Genomic DNA, 24351 nt, shown 5'->3' with positions numbered 1-24351 from the left:
GGTCAGATTGCTGGCTGTTTTAGCTGCACTTTTGTCCCTAATGTTGCCAAAGGGAAAACAAAAATCCTTCACTGGTTGCCCTGTTTGTGATATGTCTACAAAAAGACAAGGAGTCTTTACATTTAGTTTAAAACAAAAGAGGTGGTTAAATACTCTATCTGATGTTTTTAGGTTGCTTGGTTATTACTACAGTTATCTATGGAACTATGGTTATGAGTTATCTATGCTCTTGGAATACAAAATTTCATTTCTAATTTACCTACAGCCAGTTGCACACACAAGAAAGCCAAAAGAGCTTTGAAAACTGTCAGGGGCTATCGGTTTTTCTGTAAGGTTTGTCCAATGTTTCACTGTTGATAGAGCATATAAAGACCAAAATTACTTGTAACATCTAAAAGAGATAAAATAAATATAAAAATAATTAGGGTAAAAATAAAAACTATGTTTTCTGTATGTATAAGAAAAAAGAAACCCACTATCAGTTCTTTGTTGGTTAATCCTGAATGAATAAACAGCATTCGTGGGCCAGTCATGTTCTTGCTCTAGGTCTTAATAACTATAATGGTTTGTTTGGTTTTTACTCGTGCTTTAAGTAGTTTTCATGTTTAGCTGTTTCCTGTCCTTCCCAGGGCTTAAAGCAGGATGTGATGTTACAGTATGTAGGTCATGAAAATGTACTAAAAAAAAGACATTAGGGCTATTGCCCGGCAACCCCTTATTGCATTTTTCAAATATCTAAAAATAATCAAGTAAGAGAAAGTAAAAGTAAGAGCATGTGTTCAGTTTCATGTTTATTCTTAAGTTTACCTCTTTTTCATTTTTTATTGGGCACCAATTGTTTCAATGTTTAATCAAGACACTAATTGTTGCAATTTTGCTCTCATTCTCCTTTTCATGATGTACCATGCATTTTCAATAGGAGACAGATCTGGACTGCAGGCAGGCCAGTCAAGCACACACATTTTGTGTCTATGAAGCCACGCTGTTGTAGAGCATTCAGAATGTTGTCTATCATTGTCTTGTTCACAGACTTTCCAGACAAAGACATTGCCTTGATGACAGCGTGTTTTTTTCTAAAATCCCAGTATATGCTTTAGCGTCAATGGTACCTTCATACAAATGCAAATCACTTATACCTTGAGCACTGATGCATCCTCGTACCATGACAGATGTTGACTTTTTCACCTTGTCTGAGAGCTCAAAGGTCATGGTTCATTTAAACTCACAATCTTCCAGTTGGTAACCCACAGCTTTGCCCACAAGGCTGCCACTATCCATGTACACGGTCGCTATGGTAGTTTGTTTGACTACTTTCCAAACCACATAGTACTACATAAAATACTATGAATATATAGTAAGTATGCTACTGAAAGTCCTTATCCGCTGCAACCAAGGTGATATGACTATTTTAATATACTGTATTGTACAATAATATGCTATTCGTTTGTGTTTCTGCAATCTCCATCAACTGTAGTATTTGTGGTGTGCTGAAGTTCATTATTATTTTGCCTTGGTTGGCACAATTTCTTTGACGTTGCCTTTGCTAGGGCTTTTAGTTTTCCTGCATCTTAAACAGTGTTGACAATTGCAGGAAACATGACTCCCACCCCTCCCCCCTTCCACTTTGACATTCCACACACAATGAGAGGAGCATGCATAATGGCTTATGTTATATGTCACAGTCAGCCCAAAGATCCAGGAGCTATGCAGCAACGCTGTTCTGCATCAGAGACCACGAAAGGGTGGACGGTAGTCTGGAAACTAAAAAACACATTGATTTGCAGTTTTTTTTTAATTTGTGCAATCACACATTTGGTGACAGTGTTCAAGGGTGTCAAGGGTGTAAACCCAAATACGAGATGCTGAATGTGGAAGAATTAAATATATGCATTAAGTCGTTAAGTATACAAACCCTTTTTTCAGAAACATTTGGATATTTTCTAATATGCAGTAAAACTTATTTCAGATTTATTATGTTTTTCCTCTTTATTTACCCTCCATTGTTTTACTAACTGTTCATATTATGTAAATATTAATGAATGTAGAATTTGATGCCTGCAACACACTCAAAAAAAGTTGAGACAGAGGCATGTTTACCACTGTTTTACATCACCTATTAGTTACAGCTTTTAATTTTTTGCAGTTTTGCAAGTAAAATATTTGCTTATTCTTGTTTGAAACAAAACTTAACACCAACAGGCTGGTGTTGTCTGATTGATACAACGGCGTATTAGGGCCACTGTGAAAAAAACCATAAGTTTCGATTTCAAGAATAAAGTCATTTCAATTTGCAATAAACTGCGTTTATTTAGAAGAAACGCCTTATGGCTTATGGACTCATATGAGAAACTAAAGCCATATGGCATCACTATAAATGGTTTCATTTACGGGTTTAGTCGTCATGTCATGTGGATGGAAGCGTACAATGCAAACAACGACCCAAAAGTAATTGCGGCTTACTGGATAACCACAGTAACGTGCATTGGAGGCTACCCTAAGTGCTTGCGTGCCGATCCAGGTACTGAGACCCGTGCTTCTCATAATATTTCGACTTTATTCTCGAAAATGAAACTTATACGAATTTATTCTCAAAATCAAAACTTAAAAATAATTTTTCACAGTGTAAATCCGTTGTAAATCCACGATGCTCCTAACATTTTAAATAATAGACAGATCTGGACTGCAGTCTTGACATATATGCCTTGACAGATGAAGGCAAATATGTGGTTAACAGAACCCACAGTAATCATATTACTGCAAAAAACTAATCTGTTTAAGCATAGTATGTGCATACTATTTAGTTATTATACACACGTTAAGGTGTTCTGCTGCATTAAAACAGCAGATAGTCTTTCTGCATTAAGATAGTCTTTACTTTTTTCAGCCCTTTTCCTCACCCATGCACAGTTATAGAAATCTTACAGAAACTGAAAAATGGGGTTACATGCACTGAACAACATGGTTGCTATGCTTAATAACTTTTGGCTCCTCCAAATCAGGGAACCACCATACTCTGAAGTGGTAAATTGTGCAAACTATAGCATTGCACACTAAACATACAATTTTGAATGGATTTTTGCAATTGCTGAAATAAGTGGTCAAGCAGAGCCTGCATGTGTAAAAGATACGTAGTCTGGTAATTACCCCCTGCCAAAAAAGGCAGACTAACTGCAGACTAACTGCTTGGAGTGTGAAATAGGCTATATTTAAACCATCATATTTAAATCCATGTTAAGTGTGCTAGACCAGCACATATACACATAAGAGAATCTCTTTGGTGGCTAATTGGCCCATTTAGTTTTTGTAGTTAGTTTTGTGTCATACATGCAGTTTTTGTAGTTAGTTTTGTGTCATACATATGTTGATTATGTCTGCAGCAGGGTCTGGGCAATAAAAGGAATCAGACATGGGAACAAAAAGGAAGGGTTACAGACAATTTTAATGCCTCTAACAACATTTGACAAGATAATTCTCTCTCACCTTCCAGACAACACGGCAAAGCTGTTTTATATTCTTTTTGTGCTCTGGCTCTTAAACCACCCCCAGGTGATCTCAGTATTAACATATCAAAGCAGCACAATTTAGGAGCTATAATTCTTTTAAACAAATGCTGGAAGTGTGGTGTCAGACACAAAAAGAGATTGAAAATCATGTTGTAACAGCTACATTAGTAGGACTTGTTAAAATTCAATAAAAATTTTTTTGAAAGCTGCCAGTCACTGTAAAGTGATGCTTTAAACAATAAGCTAACTAAATACTGTAAATATAGAGCTTTCACTATTGTAAACATGGCCATCACCATCCATAAGACAGTACTGTAACACATAAAGAATAACTAAATAAATAAATAAATAACGTGATAGATGAACAGAGGTGGTTTATTCACACAATATAGTTTTGAGAAATTATGTAGCATAAAAAGAAAATAAATAAAGGGTTCAATTGAAACATAGCAGAGAAAAGGGAAGAAGGGGATCTGATATGAATGTAAGCATGGTTTGTGCACAAAGAGGTATTGTGGGGACCCAGCTGCTCTCTGGCAATGATTCAAGGATAGAGTGAGGATGGTTGAGCCGAAGAGAATCTTGCATTTAAATACACTTATACACTTAGTGACAAATAGTCACTATACATATATTTTATATATTCACTATTTCACTGTATGTTCCATTTTATTCATGCTAATAACATTAACAAATAATTTCATTATTTATCTATTGTTGTTTTAATTGATAATTTAATCATTTGTAACCTTGTTAAGATACAAGATCTAACTAAACTAAAAATCTTGCTCTCTTAACCAAAAAAAGAATTGTTATGGGATTGTGGTCGAATCTTCCAGTTGGCCAGTGATCTGAAAAGTGTCCAAATTCACACAAAAAATTAAATCAGTCTTGTGCTATGGCTATTCCAATCCTGACATAAACTTGCACTGTGAAGAGAGAACTTATAGGCTGAAAGAATCTGGAAAGAGTCTGTTTTGAGGAAGGTTCTTAGATTCCTTGATTTGCGTTACTTTATCTCATCATTGTGGACAAATCTCTTATGGTTTTATTTTAACAAAGAGAATTAAGAGGAATATTATTGTGACACTTTTTTAACATTGTAAATACTTAAAAAATGTTATTGTCTTGGAATATATTTGCACCATAACAGGTTAGAATTAAAAAAAAATATTCTTTAGTATGAGGATAATTAACCACAGACATTTTCACTAAAATTTTTACTGGGCTTACAAATAAAGAATTTGGTCTCACCCAATGTATGTTCAGTATGTTATACTGTCATAATGCACAACCTTAACATGAAAATTAATTTAGTAATATTTAAAATGTCATGTTACATTCGGCAAGCAAGTTATTTAAAGTTATTTATTAAAGTTGATAAATTATTCAGAATTAGGCTGGAGACCGTGCAATTGCATATGTTTTATGTTTCCTTACACTCTGTTTTAAATATTCTTATTGTACTGGGGTGGGGCAAGAATAAATTCTGGACCGGGCATCTATTAAACATATGGCATCATACAATCACTCACCTACTCATTCTCTCTTATACCTAGGGGGATTTACAGTCAGTCCACCTTAAGGCACATTTTAGAAATTATGAAAGAAAAGAAGAATACAAAGAGTAAATCCACAAAGAGAACCTGTAAAACCTTGGTAATGTTGCAGATGTTGCTTTATTAAAAGCACAGTGATGTAAAAAGTGTATGGGACAGTGCTTAGTGTCATATTTGGAGTTTTTTGCTTTGTGTTAATAATACACATTTCATCACGTCATGCTGTGTTATTATGATTATGCGGTTTTATTCACAGTGGACCATCTGGTTCTTGCTATCTGCAAGTGGGCTTACAAAGTGTATAATTTTTTTTTTTTACATCATGATTTTATGATAAAAAGTCATCAGTTCTGTGAGAAATACATTAATTATAACCTCATAAACTGCCATACAGCAGTTATGTGTGTATTGCTTTGCTTAACCATGCTCATCTATGGCATGATTCAGACTCTACAGTGGAATTAAAAAGCATGTATATATACACTGCCTGGCCAAAAAAAAGGTCACCAGGATTTAACTAAGCAAATAGGTAAGAGCCTCCCATTGGATAATTACTGCATGGGTGATTATGTTTCAGCTGGCAACAAGGTATTTAACCCTAACTGATGCAGTGAGTAGCTTCTAAATTTGTTAAACAACCATGTCGAAAGACACATCCTGTGGTTATGGAAAAGATGTTAATCTGTTTCAGAAGGGTCAAATTATTGGCATGCATCAAGCAGAGAAAACATCTAAGGAGATTGCTGAAACTACTAAAATCGGGTTAAGAACTGTCCAACGCATTATTAAAAAGTGGAAGGACAGTGGGGAAACATCTTCGAGGAAGGAATGTGGTCGGAAAAAAATCTTGAATGATTGTGATCGGCGATCACTTAAACGTTTGGTGAAATCAAATCGTAGAAAAAACTACAGTAGAACTCAGGGATGTGTTTAATGGTGAAAGTAAGAGCATTTCCACACGCACAATGCGAAGGGAACTTCGTGACCCTTTTTTTGGCCAGGCAGTGTAATTTTTGGCTGTTTTAGTTTAAAGTTAGTAACTCTTTTAATGGTGTAGCATTAAAACATTAATATGTCAATCTGTTATCTCGCAGTCTTGTTATAAGCACATTTCATTTTTATATAATCAGCATGGTCTTACATAAAACTGCTTTAATCTTTTGCCCATGTTGCATCTTTTTATTTCAGGTGACAAAAGACGTTTCCATCCGCTTGCACAATGAGCTGGAGGCTGTGGAGAAAAAAAGGACGCATTTGGAGCAAGAAAACGAGGAACTTCAGGTGAAGCTCCAGGATCTGGAGGTGGCCAAGCAGGTGCTGCAGGCTGAGCTAGAAAAGAGCAGAGAGGTAGGACTCTCCCATCATCTTTATTATTAATGAGACTTCAATGGTTTGGGAACTGAGGACACTAATTGTTGTCATTAATTGTAATTGTAATTTTTTGTCCATTTTGGTTTTATTGCAGTTTTCAAAATGTTCCAACTTTTTGTGTTCCCTAAAAAAATGCATATCAACTACAGATATATTAAAGTAATTAGAAGTGTGAAGGTTTATTCAGTTATATATTTTTAGGATCATATTTTTAGGTAGGCTGCCCTCAAAGTCCCTTACAAACACACTGTATACAGGGTGAGGTCTTTTGGAAAAGCACACAGTTCTTTCTGTTAGAGTTTACACCCCAAATTGCTGTGCTCCATTTTCTTTTAGTTCTCAAATATACTGTCATCTCAACTCAACTTGAACAGTGGGTGTGATTTCCAAATAATCTGATTTCTCAGTGGCCTTGTTTACAGGCTAAGATTTTCTCCTATGTGATTGAATTTATTCCGATTATAGATTAAGACTGTGGTGTTTATACAACCCCTGGCAAAAATTATGGAATCACCACTCTTGGAAGATGTTCTGTCAGTTGTTTAATTTTGTAGAAAAAAAATAAATCACAGACATGCCACAAAACTATCATTTTTCAAAATGTCAACCTTCTGGCATTAAGAAACAATAAAAAAAAGAAACAAATATAATAGTTGTGGTCAGTCACAATTGCTTTTTTTAGATCAAGTAGAGGAAAAAAATATGGAATCACTCAAATCTGAGGAAAAAATTATGGAATCACTCTGTAATTTGCAGTTTAAAAACAAAACATCTGCAGCAGATTAGATTTGCTAATTATTCTTCAGTTTAAAAAGAGTGCTTACACCTCGGAGAGCTGTTGCACAAAGCAGATTGTCATGAATCATGGTTCCAACACAAGATATGTCAGTTGAAACAAATGAGAGGATTATAAAACTCCTTCAAGAAGATAAATCATTGTGGAATGTCGCAAAAGATGTTGGTTGTTCCCAGTAAGCTGTGTTTAAAATCTGGACCAAGTACAAACAAAATGGGAAGGTTGTAAAAGGGAAGCATACTGGTAGACCAAGTAAGACATCAAAGCATCAAGATAGAAAACTTAAAGCAATATGTCTTGAAAACAGAAAATGCACAACAAAACAAATGAGAAACAAGTGGCCGGAAAGTGGAGTCAATGTCTGTGACTGAACTGTAAGAAATCACCTAAAAGAAATGGGATTTACATACAGAAAAGCCAAACAAAAGCCATCATTAACACCTAAAAAGAAAAGAACAAGGTTAAAGTAGGCTAAAGAAAAGCAATCGTGGACTGTGGGTGACTGGATAAAAGTGATCTTCAGTGATGAATCGCGAATCTGCATTGGGCAAGGTGATGATGCTGGAACTTTTGTTTGGTGTCTGTCCAATGAAATTTATGAAGATAACTGCCTAAAGAAAACATGTTAATTTCCACAGTTGTTGATGATATGGGCCTGCATGTCGGGTAAAGGCACAGGGGAGATGGTCTTCAATAAATGCCAAAGTCCACATTGAAATTTTGGACGCTTTTCTTATTCCATCAGTTGAAAGGATGTTTGGTGATGATGACTTCATTTTTCAAGATGATAATGCATCTTGCCATAGGGCAAAGGACGTGAAAACTTTCCTTCAAGAAAACATATAATGTCAATGGCATGGCCTGCAAATAGTCTGGATCTCAATCCATTTGAAAATCTCTGGTGGAATTTGAAGAAAATGGTCAATGACAAGGTTCCAACCTGCAAAGCTGATCTGGCAACAGCAAGAGACAGTTGAAGGCAGATTGATGAAGAATACTGTTTGTCATTAGTTAACTCCATGCCTCAGAGAGTTTAAACCATTATAAAAGCCAGAGGTGGTGCAACAAAGTAATAATGGTGCAGTGTTTTCTAATGATTCCATAATTTTTTCCTCAGATTTGAGTGATTCCATATTTTTTTCCTCTACTTGATCTAAAAAAAAGCAATTGTGACTGACCACAACTATTATATTTGTTTCTTTTTTTATTGTTTCTTAATGCCAGAGGGTTGACAGTTTGAGAAATGATAGTTTTGTGGCATGTCTGTGATTTATTTTTTTTCTACAAAATTAAACAATTGAAAGAACATCTTCCAAGAGTGGTGATTCCATAATTTTTGCCAGGGGTTGTATGTATGCTCAACAATCCAATGAAAATCTCTGTTTACATGTACGCTCAACAATCCAATGAAAATCTCTGTTTACATGTACGCTACAAGTAATCCAATACCTCTTAGTGTACACAACGAGCATCTTCTAAGTTCACTCAGAGTAGCAATATGTTATCTGGGTTTTTATTTGGTGTTTTTTAATCGCTTTAAAGTTATGGTAAACTTTACATTGTACTTCACATTCAGTTATTAATAAGGGATGAGCGGAAGATGTCATGTCCTGCAACATTCCGAGGCATTGTCTTAACAACTTTTTATTGCATGCTTCATAGCTGTCCATCCTGCCAACTATTATTAAGTCTTTTAAAGTTTGCAGCATAAACTTCTGTTGTGCAGAACAGTTTTACTCCCATTTCCTATATGACACAAATTCACATGTGCAAAAAAGTACTTAAACTTTCAGATTGGAAATATAACCTGATACAGGTGTTTACATGGCAATTATTCTTCTACAACGCCAAATCAGAAAAAGTTGGGACAGTATGAAAAATGCAAATAAAATAAATATGCAGTGTTCCTTATATTTACTTTGACTTTTATTTGATTTCAGACAGTTTGAACCCAAGATAGTTTATGTTTTGTCTGCTCAGCTTTATTTCATTTGTTAATATACCCCCATTCCTGAATTTCAGGCCTGCAACACATTCCAAAAAAAGTTGGGACAGGGGCTATTTAGGGCTAGTAATGAGGTGAAAAAACTAAATTATGATGTGATTCCAAACAGGTGATGTCAACAGGTGATTGTAATCGTAGTCTGGTACAAAGCAGCATGGACAGAGGATCTCCAGTTTATCAACAAATGCGTGAGAAAATTATTGAAATGTTTAAAAGCAATGTACCTGAAAGAAAGATTGGAAGAGATTTGCATATTTCTCCCTCAGTGCATAATATCATTAAACGATTTAAGGAATCGGGAGGAATATTAGTGCGTAAAGGCCAAGGGCACAAGCTTAAGCTAAATGCCCGTGATCTTCGATCCCTCAGGCGGCGCTGCATCAAGAGCCGCCACTCAACAATAGCTGATATAACCACATGGACTAGGGATTACTTTGGCAAACCTTTGTCAAGCACTACAGTACGGAGTTACATCCACAAATGCCACTTAAAACTTTACTGTGCAAAAAGAAGCCTTATGTTAACCATGTCCAGAAGCGGCGTCAACTTCTCTGAGGCATCTAGCATGGACCATCACACAGTGAAAACGTGTATTGTGGTCAGATGAATCAGCATTCCAGGTCTTTTTTGGAAAAAATGGATGTCATGTGCTCCGGACTATCCAGACTGTCATCAGCAGCAAGTACAAAAGCCAGGGTCTGTCATGGTATGGGGCTGTGTCAGTGCCCTTGGCAAAGGTAATTTACACCTCTGTGATGGCAGCATTAATGCAAAAAAGTACCTTGAGATATTAGAGCAACATATGCTGCCCTCAAGATGTCATCTTTTCCAGGGACGTCCATGCATTTTTCAACAAGACACTTTGTACTTACACATTACAAAGGCATGGCTGTGGAAGAAGAAAGTACGGGTACTGGATTGGCCTGTCTGCAGTCCTGACCTGTCCCCAATAGAGAATGTGTGACGAATTTTGAAAGGAAATACGACAACGGCAACCCTGTGCTGTTGCACATCTTAAGACATGTTTGCAGGAAGAATGGGACAAAATAAAACCTGAAACAATAAATCGCTTGGTATCCTTGGTGCCAAAACGTCTTTTAAGTGTGGTTAAAAGGAATGCCAACATTACAAAGTGGTGTCCCAACATTTTTTTGGAACGTGTTGCAGTTGCAGGCCTGAAATGCAGGAATGGATGTTTATTAATAAATGAAATGAAGTTGACCAGACAAAACATGAAATATCTCAGGTTAATACTGTCTGCAATCAAATAAAAGTCAAAGTAAATGTAAGAAACTCTGTGTTTTTTATTATTTGCATTTTCCATGCTGTCCCAACTTTTTCTGATTTGGGGTTGTATTTAACAGATTATTTAAAGGATTTTCCACTTTGTTTAATTGGATAGAGAATGTATTCGGAATTGCCTCAATGTGACTAGTCTGTTCCGATTAAGGTGTATACAGTGGTGTTAAAAAAAATAGCAGTCACACATCATTAACCTGATAAATCACTGTTTTTAGTAGAAAAGATATTGCTATATAGCAAAAATTTACTTGAAAGTGTAGTAGAGTAATGAAAACGAAACAAACCCAACAATTAGGACATGCATGCTGCTCATTCTGAGTAATCGAAGCATTGATTAAAAGGGGCTTGTTCAAAATAATAGAAGTGAGAAGTTCAATTGGTGATGGCATTCATTCTGCAGAAGAACGGGTGTCAGTTTTGGCCCTTATTTAACTGGTGGGCTGATATCTGAAACATGTTTTTTTGAGGCAAAACTGAAAATTGCAGAAGAAGTCTAATCATCCTGGACTGGAATACCTGTTCAGAGGTGCCAGAAGTTGGTCAACTCCATGCAACACAGATCTCGGAAACAATTGCTATACCACTAAATATTAGTTCAGTAATTCAAAGTAAAGTGAAACCTCAAACATTTTTTTCAGTTTATACTTACATTTTCTGAGTTTTTAAAGAAAAATGCTGGCACTGCTATTATTTTGAACAGCCTAATATTCATTTTTCTTAACTTTCTGTAAAGGATTAACACAAACTGGCTAAATTTTGTTAATGTTTTGATTTATAATTTAAGGTGTAGTATTTTAAGTGCATTTGAATTTATGGAAATAAAAGTTAGTATTATAATTTTGCGCTTTATTCAATTTTTAAAAATCACTATTTTTTTGAACACCACTGTACATGGATATGGTCTATAATTATAGACCCTTACTGCTATCCATTAAGGGCTTGTTTGTTTACATAGGACCTTTAACCATGTGAAGGAGCTCAGTCCCACCCTAACCTTTAAACTACACACATTTAATCAACATAGTGAGAGGAAACAGAACTCTAGCTGACTCCATTCTTTTTTATAACTTTCAGGAAGTTGCTGTCTTTGTTCCTCTGAGATAAAAAAAAAACAGTAAAAAATACAGACTACATGTGCTAGGTTGTTTGTTCCTCTTTTTTGGTGCAATTTGCCTGCATTTAGTATGATTAACCTTAGTTGTATAAAACTGGTGCACGTTGTACATACTATTTTACGGATGTCAACCAACAAAGAAATCATTGTTTGATTACAGCTGTCCGTTATTTAAATGAATGTACAAACGGTCCATGTCTAGTTACCCAGTCTCAGCTTTGTTTACAGATGTAGACTATTACCTGAACAGGAAACATATTTATGCATTTATATTGTTTAAATTAGCAACAGAACTATTACACCTGCTAAACTGGTTCTGCTTACAGTGCCACATTGTCTGTTAACCTGTTTTTTAATTAATAAATCATAACAAATAAGATTCATTATGGATGTTGTTAGACTGTTTAAAGTATGACATAGGGCAGTTGTAGCCTAGCGGTTAAGGTACTGGACTAGTAACCGAAAGGTTGCCGGTTCAAGCCCCACCACTGCCAGGTTGCCACTGTTGGGCCCTTGAGCAAGACCCTTAACCCTCAATTGCTCAGACTGTATACTGTCACAATACTGTAAGTCGCTTTGGATAAAAGCGTCTGCTAAATGCTGTAAATGTAAATGACATAATGTGTTATGATTGCCTGTTTTTTACCCAACCGAAACACTGCCACATCACAACACTGATGGGTTCTTTTCACTGGCTTCCTGTAGCTGCAGCATTCAGTTCAAAACAATGATGCTCGCCTACAAAGCCAAAAAAATTGACCAGCCCCAAGCTACCTTAGAGAACTCATCACACCCCGCTCTGTACCACGCAACCTCTGTTGTCTATTAAAATAGAGTGGGATAATGTTTACAGTGAACACACTTTTGTAAGTCGCTCTGGATAAGAGCACCTGCTAAATGCCCAAAATGTAAATGTAAAATGTTCTAGAGAGACTTACAGGTGAAAAAATACCATTAAAGTGACTAAAAGTAACATCTGTATCATTTGTTTTTTTAACCAAACAAGTCAAGTCAAGTCAAGTCAACTTTATTTATATAGCGCTTTTTACAATAGACATTGTCTCAAAGCAACTTTACAAAATCCAGGACCAACAGATACAAAATATCGGTAATACTTAAATCTAAGTATTACCTTAGATTTAATACTTACTTATGGTATAAACATAGACAACCTGGAAATTATACCACAGAATGACTTAATCTCTGATCACTCTCTACTAATTTATGAAGTGTCCCTGTCCAATAATATACAGCAACCAAATCGTTTTAAATATAAGCGCACTATTACATCTGCAACTGCAGCAGCGTTCATAAACTGCCTACCAGAATTACCAAATATATCAGCATCGGAACCTAAAGAACTAGATCAGGCAACTCAAAACCTAGAGACCGTACTGCGCACAACCTTAGATAACGTAGCCCCACTCAAAACTAAACTGATTAGGGAGAAAAAACTTGCTCCTTGGTACAATGACCACACATGCGCACTTAAACAAGCAGCACGAAAATTAGAACGCAAGTGGCGTCACACTACACTAGAAGTGTATAAGATTGCTTGGAAAGATGCTCTAACTGAGTATAAACATGCACTTATAAAAGCTAAATCTTTATATTATTCATCCCTAATAGAGAAAAATAAAAACAATCCCAGATTCCTTTTTGAGACAGTGTCCAAATTAACTAAAAACGTTAATGAAACTGAATCTAATATACCGCCTGACTGTACCAGCGATGATTTTTTAAAATTCTTTAATGACAAGATAGAAAAAATACGACTTCAGAGTCAGAGTGTGTCACTTGCCAATGTTAAGTATGGACTCACTCCGAACAGCATTGGTGATAACAGTGGTGATAATAGTAACGAGTTAATCCAACTAAATTCCTTTAATCCAATCTCCCAAAATGAACTAACTGTGTTGATTAAATCATCGAAGTCATCATCGTGTATACTCGATCCTGTTCCAACTCGTTTACTTAAAGATTTACTCCCAGCTATTGTAGAGCCCCTGCTTACATTAATCAATGCATCCCTTAGCCTTGGATATGTACCTAAATTGTTTAAAAGTGCTGTTATTAAACCCCTGATTAAAAAACCTAATCTTGATCCACATGTACTAGCTAATTATAGGCCAATTTCAAACCTTCCTTTTGTCTCAAAGATATTAGAAAAAGTCGTTTCCAAACAGTTATGTTCTTATTTGAATGAAAATTGTATTCATGAAAAATTTCAATCAGGATTTAGACCCAATCATAGTACCGAAACCGCATTAATTAGAGTAGTTAACGAGTTGTTAATGTCTTCTGATAATGGATGTGTCTCTTTTCTTGTTCTATTAGATCTTAGTGCAGCGTTTGATACGGTCGATCATAACATTTTACTGGAGAGGCTAGAAAATACAGTAGGTGTTAAAGGACTCGCACTCTCTTGGTTTAAATCATATCTGACTGACCGCTCTCAATTCGTTTATGTAAATAATAAATGCTCGGAAACTACAAAAGTAAAGTATGGTGTTCCACAGGGGTCGGTACTGGGACCGCTATTATTTACACTCTATATGCTTCCACTAGGTGAAATTATTCATAAACATGGCATAAACTTTCACTGCTATGCAGATGACACACAGCTGTATATATCAGCCAAACCAAATGATACTGACACAATCAGTAAGATAGAAGATTGTGTAAACGACATAAAAAACTGGATGTCGTGTAACTTTCTTTTACTTAATTCAGATAAAACAGAGGTTTTACTTGTTGGCTCTAAAGCTGCAAGAGACAAATTGTCTAACCTGGTGCTAAACTTAAACACGTTCTCTGTTACTCCCAGCCCAGATGTAAAAAACTTAGGTGTCACAATAGATTCAGATCTCTCATTTGATACACACGTTAATAATATTACTAGAGTTGCTTTCTATCATTTGCGTAACATTTCTAAAATAAGAAATATACTATCTGTTAATGACGCCGAAAAACTGATCCATGCGTTTATAACTTCTCGGTTAGATTATTGTAATGCTCTTCTAACTGGATGCTCTGGTAGATCCTTAAACAAACTCCAGTTAGTTCAAAATGCAGCAGCTCGAGTGCTAACTAGAACTAAAAAATTTGACCATATTACTCCTGTTCTATCATCTCTACACTGGCTGCCAGTTAAATTTCGCATTGATTACAAAATACTTTTACTAACTTATAAAGTGCTACATGGTCTGGCTCCACAGTATCTGAGTGAACTTATTAATCACTACAGCCCAGCGCGTCCACTTCGTTCACAAGATGCAGGGTTACTTATAGTTCCTAAAATTAAAAAGATCACGGCTGGTGGAAGAGCGTTTTCCTACAAAGCTCCACAACTCTGGAATAATCTTCCTGCCTCTATTCGGGATTCGGACACAGTCTCAATGTTTAAGTCTAGACTGAAAACATATTTATTTTCTCAGGCTTTTGATTAGTATAGACAAAGGCGCAGAGCTTGGGGGTTCTTGGTCATAGAAACTTCAGACAGGCCTGGACATGTACTGGCTTAAGCAGGGGGACACACCTGGCACTGCAGGATTTGAGTCCCTCTCGGCGTAGTGTGTTACTGATGGTAGCCTTTGTTACTTTGGTCCCAGCTCTCTGCAGGTCATTCATCAGGTCCCTCCGTGTAGTTCTGGGATTTTTGCTCACCGTTCTCATGATCATTTTGACCCCACGGGATTGAGGGAGATTATCAATGGTCTTGTATGTCTTCCATTTTCATACAATTGCTCCCACAGTTGATTTATTCACACCAACCTGCTTGCCTATTGTAGATTCACTCTTCCCAGCCTGGTGCAGGTCTACAATTTTCTTCCTTGTGTCCGTCGACAGCTCTTTGGTCTTGGCCATGGTTGACTGAGGCTGTGGACAGGTGTCTTTTATACAGATAACGATGTCAAACAGGTGCCATTAATACAGGTAACGAGTGGAGGACAGAAGAGCTTCTCAAAAAAGAAGTTACAGGTCTGTGAGAGCCAGAAATCTTGCTTGTTTGTGGGTGACCAAATACTTATTTTCCACCATAATTTACAAATAAATTCTTTAAAAATCCTACAATGTGATTTCCTGGATTTTTTTTTTATGATGAAAATTACAGACCTCTCTCATCTTTCTAAGTAGGAGAACCTGCACAATCAGTGGCTGATTAAATACTTTTTGGCCTCACTGTATCTAAGCCACTTAAAATATACTTAAATAAATTATCACAGTATAACTAAAATCACTATGTTGAGTCAACTTAAATATTTTGAGTTGATTTTTAAGTTGAACCTACTCAGGTTTTGTAATAAATAAAACTAAAATAAAGTAAAAATGAAGGACTACAAATTCAAGTTGTACCAACTCATTTTTTTAAGTTTTCCCAACATAGAAAGATCCATGCAAACTATTGCCTTAATTTTTTTGCTTTCGTATTTCTTAAAATACAAGCACACTCAACTACCACTCAAATAAATCAATTTCCAGACATCAAATACAATATCTGCATTTATTAAAAGTGCAAACAATTAACAAGCAGCAAAAGGACTTGCATATACTGTATATACGTATATATATATATACAACCCCTGGCAAAAATTATGGAATCACCAGTCTCTGAGGATGTTCCTTCAGTTGTTTAATTTTGTAGAAAAAAAGCAGATCACAGACATGACAAAAAACTAAAGGCATGATGATTTCATCATCCCCAAACATCCTTTCGATAGATGGGATAAGAAAAGTGTCCAAAATGTCAATGTAAACCTGTGCATTTATTGAAGATGTAATGACAGCCATCTCCCCAGTGCCTTTACCTGACATGCAGCCCCATATCATCAATGACTGTGGAAATTTGCATGTTTTCTTCAGACAGTTGTCTGCATAAATCTCATTGGAACGGCACCAAACAAAAGTTCCAGCATCATCACCTTGCCCAATGCAGATTCGAGATTCATCACTGAATATGACTTTCATCCAGTCATTCCATTGCCTTTCCATAGCCCATTGTAACCTTGTTTTTTTCTGTTTAGGTGTTAGTGATGGCTTTCTTTTAGCTTTTCTGTATGTAAATCCCATTTGCTTTAGGCGGTTTCTTACAGTTCGGTCACAGACGTTGACTCCAGTTTCCTGCCATTTGTTCCTCATTTGTTTTGTTGTACATTTTCTGTTTTCAAGGCATATTGCTTTAAGTTTTCTGTCTTGACGCTTTGATGTCTTCCTTGGTCTACCAGTATTCCATGTTGTTTGTACTTGGTCCAGGTTTTAGACACAGCTGACTGTGAACAACCAACATCTTGTGCAACACTGCGTGATGATTTACCCTCTTTAAGGAGTTTGATAATCCTCTCCTTTGTTTCAATTGACATCTCTGGTGTTGGAGCCATGATTCATGTCAGTCCACTTGTTGCAACAGCTCTCCAAGGTGTGATCACTCCTTTTTACCTGCATACTAACGAGCAGCTTTAATCTGATGCAGGTGTTAGTGTTTGTAATGAAAATTTGCAGGGTGATTCCATAATTTTTTCCTCAGAATTGAGTGATTCCATAATTTATTCCCTGTGCTTGTTCTAAAAATCTAACTGTTACTGGCTACCACAATTATTTTTCTTGATTTCTTTTAGTGTTTCTTAAAGCCAGAAAGTTGCCATTTGAAATGCCTTTAGTTTTTTGTCATATCTGTGATCTGCTTTTTTTCTACAAAATTAAACAACTGAAGGAACATCCTCAGAGACTGGTGATTCCATAATTTTTGCCAGGGGTTGTATATATACAGGGGTTGGACAAAATAACTGAAACACCTGGTTTTAGACCACAATAATTTATTAGTATGGTGTAGGGCCTCCTTTTGCGGCCAATACAGCATCAATTCGTCTTGGAAATGACATATACAAGTCCTGCACAGTGGTCAGAGGGATTTTAAGCCATTCTTCTTGCAGGATAGTGGCCAGGTCACTACGTGATGCTGGTGGAGGAAAACGTTTCCTGACTCGCTTCTCCAAAACACTCCAAAGTGGCTCAATAATATTTAGATCTGGTGACTGTGCAGGCCATGGGAGATGTTCAACTTCACTTTCATGTTCATCAAACCAATCTTTTACCAGTCTTGCTGTGTGTATTGGTGCATTGTCATCCTGATACACGGCACCGCCATTGGATGCACATGGTCCTCCAGAATGGTTCGGTAGTCCTTGGCAGTGACGCGCCCATCTAGCACAAGTATTGGGCCAAGGGAATGCCATGATATGGCAGCCCAAACCATCACTGATCCACCCCCATGCTTCACTCTGGGCATGCAACAGTCTGGGTGGTACGCTTCTTTGGGGCTTCTCCACACCGTAACTCTCCCGGATGTGGGGAAAACAGTAAAGGTGGACTCATCAGAGAACAATACATGTTTCACATTGTCCACAGCCCAAGATTTGCGCTCCTTGCACCATTGAAACCGACGTTTGGCATTGGCACGAGTGACCAAAGGTTTGGCTATAGCAGCCCGGCCCTGTATATTGACCCTGTGGAGCTCCCGACGGACAGTTCTGGTGGAAACAGGAGAGTTGAGGTGCACATTCAATTCTGCCGTGATTTGGGCAGCCGTGGTTTTATGTTTTTTGGATACAATCCGGGTTAGCACCCGAACATCCCTTTCAGACAGCTTCCTCTTGCGTCCACAGTTAATCCTGTTGGATGTGGTTTGTCCTTCTTGGTGGTATGCTGACATTACCCTGGATACCGTGGCTCTTGATACATCACAAAGACTTGCTGTCTTGGTCACAGATGCGCCAGCAAGACGTGCACCAACAATTTGTCCTCTTTTGAACTCTGGTATGTCACCCATAATGTTGTGTGCATTGCAATATTTTGAGCAAAACTGTGCTCTTACCCTGCTAATTGAACCTTCACACTCTGCTCTTACTGGTGCAATGTGCAATTAATGAAGATTGGCCACCAGACTGGTCCAATTTAGCCATGAAACCTCCCACACTAAAATGACAGGTGTTTCAGTTATTTTGTCCAACCCCTGTATATATATATATATGCTTTAACAAATTAAAGCATCTGCTTTGTTCAAAAACATTGCAATTTTCTCTAAACATTGCTAGCTTTAATTATCTGCACTGTAAAAAATTAAAAGTTGAGCAAACTTAAAAATGTAAGGCAACCAGCTGCCTCACTTTTCTGAGTTTTCTCAACTTCAGGCATTCGTACTTATTTTCTTTAGTTTCCCTATAAGTTCACTTAAAAGAATATTTTAAGTTAAATCAACCTTTTTTTTACAAGTACAATCAAATAGTAATTGTAATTTTGTCCAACTTTAAATAGTGATTTGAGTGAACTAACAACCTAACAAGTTGCACAACTGCTTGGACTCCTGAAGTTGAGAAAACTCAAAAAGGTGAGGCAGCCGGTTGCCTTACATTTTCAAGTCAGCTTAACTTTTACATTTTTTAAGGTTGACTAAACATTTTACTTTAAGTTTACTAAACTGTTTTTTTTTCACTAAAAAAAAAAGCAGTTACTAAATGTTTTTTACAGGCAAAAGTTTTTTACATATCTGAACTGGCAGTTGGTAGCTCAGTGGTTAAGGTACTGGTCTAGTATTCAGTGGGATGCTGGTTCAAGCCCCACCACCACTGTTGCCACTGTTGGGGCCCTGAGCAAGGCCCTTAAACCTCAATTGCTAGCATTTTATTCAGCCACAATTGTAAGTCTCTTTAAGTAAAAGCATCTGCAAAATGACAAAAATGTAAATTAATATGTTACGCTCTTAACAAGTAACTATGAAAGAAATTTAAGACAATTTAAGAAAATTTTATTTAAATGTTTATTTGACTTTCACAACAGACATGTTTTTTAAGCCATAAACCTGTGCCACTCCAGCAAAAGTATAATTAGCATCAATAAACAAACTGGTTTTCCAGGTAAGCACAGTCAGGATACAAACACGGCAATGGCCAGGAGCGCCCTTGGTAATGACACAATCTGTAATGTTTCAGTAGTACTTCTGGACTGGGATTGCATTGCATATCAATCTGCAAAAAAAAAAACACAAACAATTTTAAAATTATATATGTTTACATTTAAATTTAAACAATATGATGATTTAGCTCTTTAATGATTTAGCTAGTTTAATAATCAATTAAGACATGCACAGTAAATCAGCTAAAGTTCAAGTATGTATGAAATTAGCAAAGTTCCAATAAATTGACAATAAGCATATTAATTTTTAAAAGTTTTTAACTATAGCTAACTCTCCATGTACTCTAATTCTGCCTATAATTATGTGTGCATAATTCACTGTGGCATCCTAGTATGAATAAATCAGGGTAAATGTAAACTTACAATCATACTGCATCATAATTAAGTGCAACAGACTTTTAGTGGTGTGCTGTACCACAGACAAGTTTTGCTTACTAAGCTAAAACCAATGTGCATCATAAGCCGCTAGCATGTCAGCTAACATCTCTCTCTGTGTACCGAAAATGGTTAAATTGTCATCGACAAGCCCAAATTTGCAAATAGATTACTCTCGTACACCTTTATATAAATTAAAAATCAATGAGAATTTATTTACTTTTGAAAAGAACTCGCACTCGTCTGCCATACAATATTTGAAATCTTTGGTTGAGAAAATACGTGAAACTAAAATGCTAGTAATTCCCCTCGTTATTCAGTCAGTTTATAGTTTATGCATTTGTTAAGTTTTAAACATAACTTGTATTATGTTGAATAGCTGAATACCGACCTCAGGGCAGGTCAGGGCAAAATCCAAAACTTCAGCGCGTCCTCAGGGTTGGCCTCGTCCGTTACAACTCAACTCAGAGAAGTGCGCATGCGCGGTGACAGAACGTACTCTGAGCTTCTGATGCTGTTCTCTTCTTTGCTTCGTTCAGACAACTCAGATATTTTAGTTGGCTCTACTCAAAATTGGTATGATGTTGTACCAAAGCAAAAAAATGCGTTGAAAAAGGTTACAGTTTTGAGTTTGTCTAAAATAATGTCTTTTTAAGTTGCCCAAACTTTTATGTTGAACTGACTTATTATATTACGTTTAATTTACTAATGTGCTGAATCATTTTTTAGAGTGTAGCTACAACATTGCTTGTGTTTTCAGCTCCAAGTAATACAGAAAGCAAACTTTTATTAAGCTTTACTTAGATGTTGCACACAGCCCTTGTGTTTGCACTGTCATTATTTTACTTCTAGCCTGTTCAGTGTTTGTTGTGTGGGAAGGAGCTCTGGTTACAGCATTATCTGATCTATGCTCTACATGTTCCCAACAAAAACAACAAAGTCTTGTATCTGTTTTTATTACTGATCCCAGTAACTTCAAAGCAGATAATTATGTAGCCAAGGATTGGTAGTGCCTTGTTTGTAGAGCATTGGGGTTGATTAAGCAGCTGTATTTACAATACAGGCTATAATATGCTTTAACTGCACGCATCCTCACCATGTTGAGTAAGTTAACATGCACAATAAAAGTTGTTGTCATATTTTTGCAGTGTTGATTTACCTGATTTAGATTTGATTATGTAAAGTGGATTAAGCTTTTTATTTGTATTTTAGTCTAGTAATCATGTAATTTAGTGCATGTATAATGTTTTAACAGATTTATTTTGGATTTCTGTATATGAGAATGCAAGAACACAGCAGGCAAACTTGTGTTATCTGATGTCCCAAACCACATACAGGGTACTAAATCGTAGCATATGTCAAACAAAGAAAGCCACCAATGTTGTCGTTATCTTGTTGAGTTACCGTTTAGCACTGTAGAATGTAATTTATCATGCAGCATAAATCTTTGGCTAAAGCACTTAAGAGATGAAATGATAAAGTATGCTAGCCCACCACTGCTGAGATCCGGGGTGGGAATTTCAGTGGTGCTATCGGTCTGTCTGGCTTTTACACAGATATGATTGGCTGTGCCATAGAGGGGTGGAGATATAGGTGGGGAATGGTTGAACAGCCTAGCCACTTGGAGGTAAACTTGTCAATGCACTCTTAGTGTCGGCTCCAAGAGCAGATAAAAATAAGGAGGGGTGTATTAGGAAGGGCATCCGGTGTCAAATCAGGTATGTGGACCAGTGTGATCCACTGTGACGACCCCTAAATACCGGAGCAGCTGAAAGAAAAAAAAACGTACCTGGCTAGACATAAAGACAGTTCGAAGAAGGACAGAGTTATGTGCTATTTAATGCTAGGAACACCAGCAAAGCAGAATTCTTATATTGGCTAGTTCACACTACACAATTTTTGCCCTGATTTTTGCTCGCTGACAGGTCGCCACTAGATGTGGGCAACTCGGTGTTCACTAGGGGCTCGAAAATCAGTTCTCGGTTGCTATGTGTGAACTGTTCAACGACTCGATCCGAGCAGCTCGCCGATCACTCACCAAGCGCTTGCAGACTCAAGAAAAATAAAAGACTCCTGATTACAAGAGATCCAGTTGTGTTAAAAGAGATCCAGTTGTTTTAAACTTGAAAGTCGTGTAGTGTGAACTTGGCATTAGCAAAACAATCTGTTTTACCGAACAAAGAATATTTATTATAAGTAAGTAAAGTACAATGTTTAAGAAATGCTAATGGTTCTGTCCTCAAAACATACAACATAATAAAATTTCTTTCTTACAAGTTGCAACTTGTTGGATAGTAAAATTGTTTTTAAGGGAGTTGTTCCTTGCTACTGTCACCCTTAACCCTTAAGTTGCTTTGAGACTATGTCTATTGTAAAAAGGGCTACACAAATAAATTTGACTTGACTTTTTGTCTGATTAATTTATGTCTTAGGTCAGTACTTTTATACAAATTAGTTAAATAGTTTGTTTATTTGACAAGCATCTGTCCCCTCTGAGATGTGCAATAGCAGGTCAATTCTTTAAATCAGTTAGAGGTGGATTTTTACAGAGAGCTGTACTGTGTTTCAAGAGTCATGCCATACTTTATATGAGCATATGTAAATCCTCCACCACTCAACTCAGGTTCTGTAACAGGCAGCAACGAAAACCCTGTCTGACCTTCCTTTCCTCCATATGGCCAATTTTGCTTTACAGCACTAACCAGGTGCCTTGGCTGTCTTTTTCTTGTGTGTGTGTGTTTAAACCTGTTTCTCAAGAAAAATAAAAGAAAAATGCAACAAAAATAATTACTGCAGTAGTAATGCTCATACTGATTATTTTGGTCACTTATAAGTTACATGTGTATTCATTAAGCATACAGAAAACAATTTTGCTTAATGCCAGTTATTAAAGAGGGGATTTAACCTAAACCTAATCTAAAGAGACACAGAAGAAGAACCCTAAAGGACATTATTCTGCCCTGTGATTTCAAGCTTGTTAAAACTGAGTACAATAGACCTTTGACTTACGAATTTAATTGGTTCCAAAGGGCTGTTCTTAAGTCAAAATGTTCGTTAGTTAAACATATTTTTCCCATAAGAAATTATGTAAATACAATGAATCCGTGCTAGACCTCCCAAACCACCCCCTTACCTAACCTTTCTAATGTCTTAAATGGTCTTTTTTGTTATAAATACAAGTATATTTTCCATTAAATCTTAAATTATAGAATAGACATTAATGTACTAAACAACAATACACAGTAGTAGTACTGTACATAAAAACACACATCACATTTCAGTACAGTACGTGTGCTGTACCATACACCATAATAAATTTCCTTCTTTTTTATAAAATGTATCTACCAGAAACAACAATAACTCTCATATTTCTCTATTATTTCCTTCTTTATTTCAATAGTGTTGTATTTTATAGGTGTAACTGCACGAAAGAAAGAATACTTTACTGAGCCGAATTCCTTCTTCTCTCTCACTCACTGTCCCCGCTTTCTGATACACAGTGACAGCTACTGGCAGGAGTAATTATACAACAACAAATGTAATAGATTTGTTCATTTTCTCAACACTGCGCTCTCTCTGCACATTCTTTGGGGACATTTTAATATTGAATTTTACAAAATATAAAGAAAACATCAGAAAAACATTGTCCTCTGTCCCAATGTTTGCTTACTGTATATATATAGAGAGAGACGCTCAGAGTCAACTTGTTTGTGACGTCACATGTTTCACGAATTTCGGTTTGTTTCGGAATTTGTTTGTACGTTGAGTTAAAAAAGATCGTTTGTAACCCAAAATGTTCGTATGTTAAACCGTTCGTAACTCAAGGGTCTACTGTACTATATGTGTCATTATTGGTGCCTTACCCCAGTGTCCTTATCCCAAATAATGCAAAAGAATCCTAGATCATTTTAAGATCAGACTAAGATCAGACTAAGATCTGATTTTAGGTAATCTTTTCACATCATTTGTGACACATGCAAAAATCTTTCTTACATGATCTCATATATGGAATATTTGCCAGCTCTATTTCTGGCCGTAATGTTTTGCTAATAGTGCTGTCTCTAAGATACAGCTCTAAACAGACAAGTGATGTGAAACAGCATACAGCAGATCCTGAGATGATTAAGGCCAGAAGGACATATGGGGCTATTTTAATCTACAAACAGTAGTGACTTAATCTCTAAATGTTTGGCAGTGAACACTTAGAAGTGTAGCCTGATGACAGCTTTGCTTGATTAGTTTTTGAGGAATATTGTAAATATATTGTAATTAAGCCTTGAATCATTTTATAGCCCATGTATTAATTGTATATTAATTTATATTAATTCAGATTTTTTTTATTAGTTTATGGTTTTGAC

At 36.4% G+C, this 24351-nt stretch overlaps 1 protein-coding gene across 1 annotated transcript in view; it reads left to right on the top strand.

Moving 5' to 3' along the window:
• The window catches only part of mtcl2 (microtubule crosslinking factor 2), an 81259-nt gene that overhangs the window by 20268 nt on the left and 36640 nt on the right, over positions 1 to 24351 (top strand). The window contains exons 3-5 of the mRNA XM_063016053.1: positions 6251 to 6409; positions 20373 to 20569; positions 21919 to 21985. Coding sequence (XP_062872123.1) covers positions 6251 to 6409; positions 20373 to 20569; positions 21919 to 21985 — 423 coding nt within the window. The remainder of the gene's footprint in view (positions 1 to 6250; positions 6410 to 20372; positions 20570 to 21918; positions 21986 to 24351) is intronic.

Source organism: Trichomycterus rosablanca, chromosome 19 (assembly GCF_030014385.1).
Source record: "Trichomycterus rosablanca isolate fTriRos1 chromosome 19, fTriRos1.hap1, whole genome shotgun sequence".
Lineage (NCBI taxonomy): Eukaryota > Metazoa > Chordata > Actinopteri > Siluriformes > Trichomycteridae > Trichomycterus > Trichomycterus rosablanca.
This window is presented reverse-complemented; position numbering and strand designations above follow the sequence as displayed.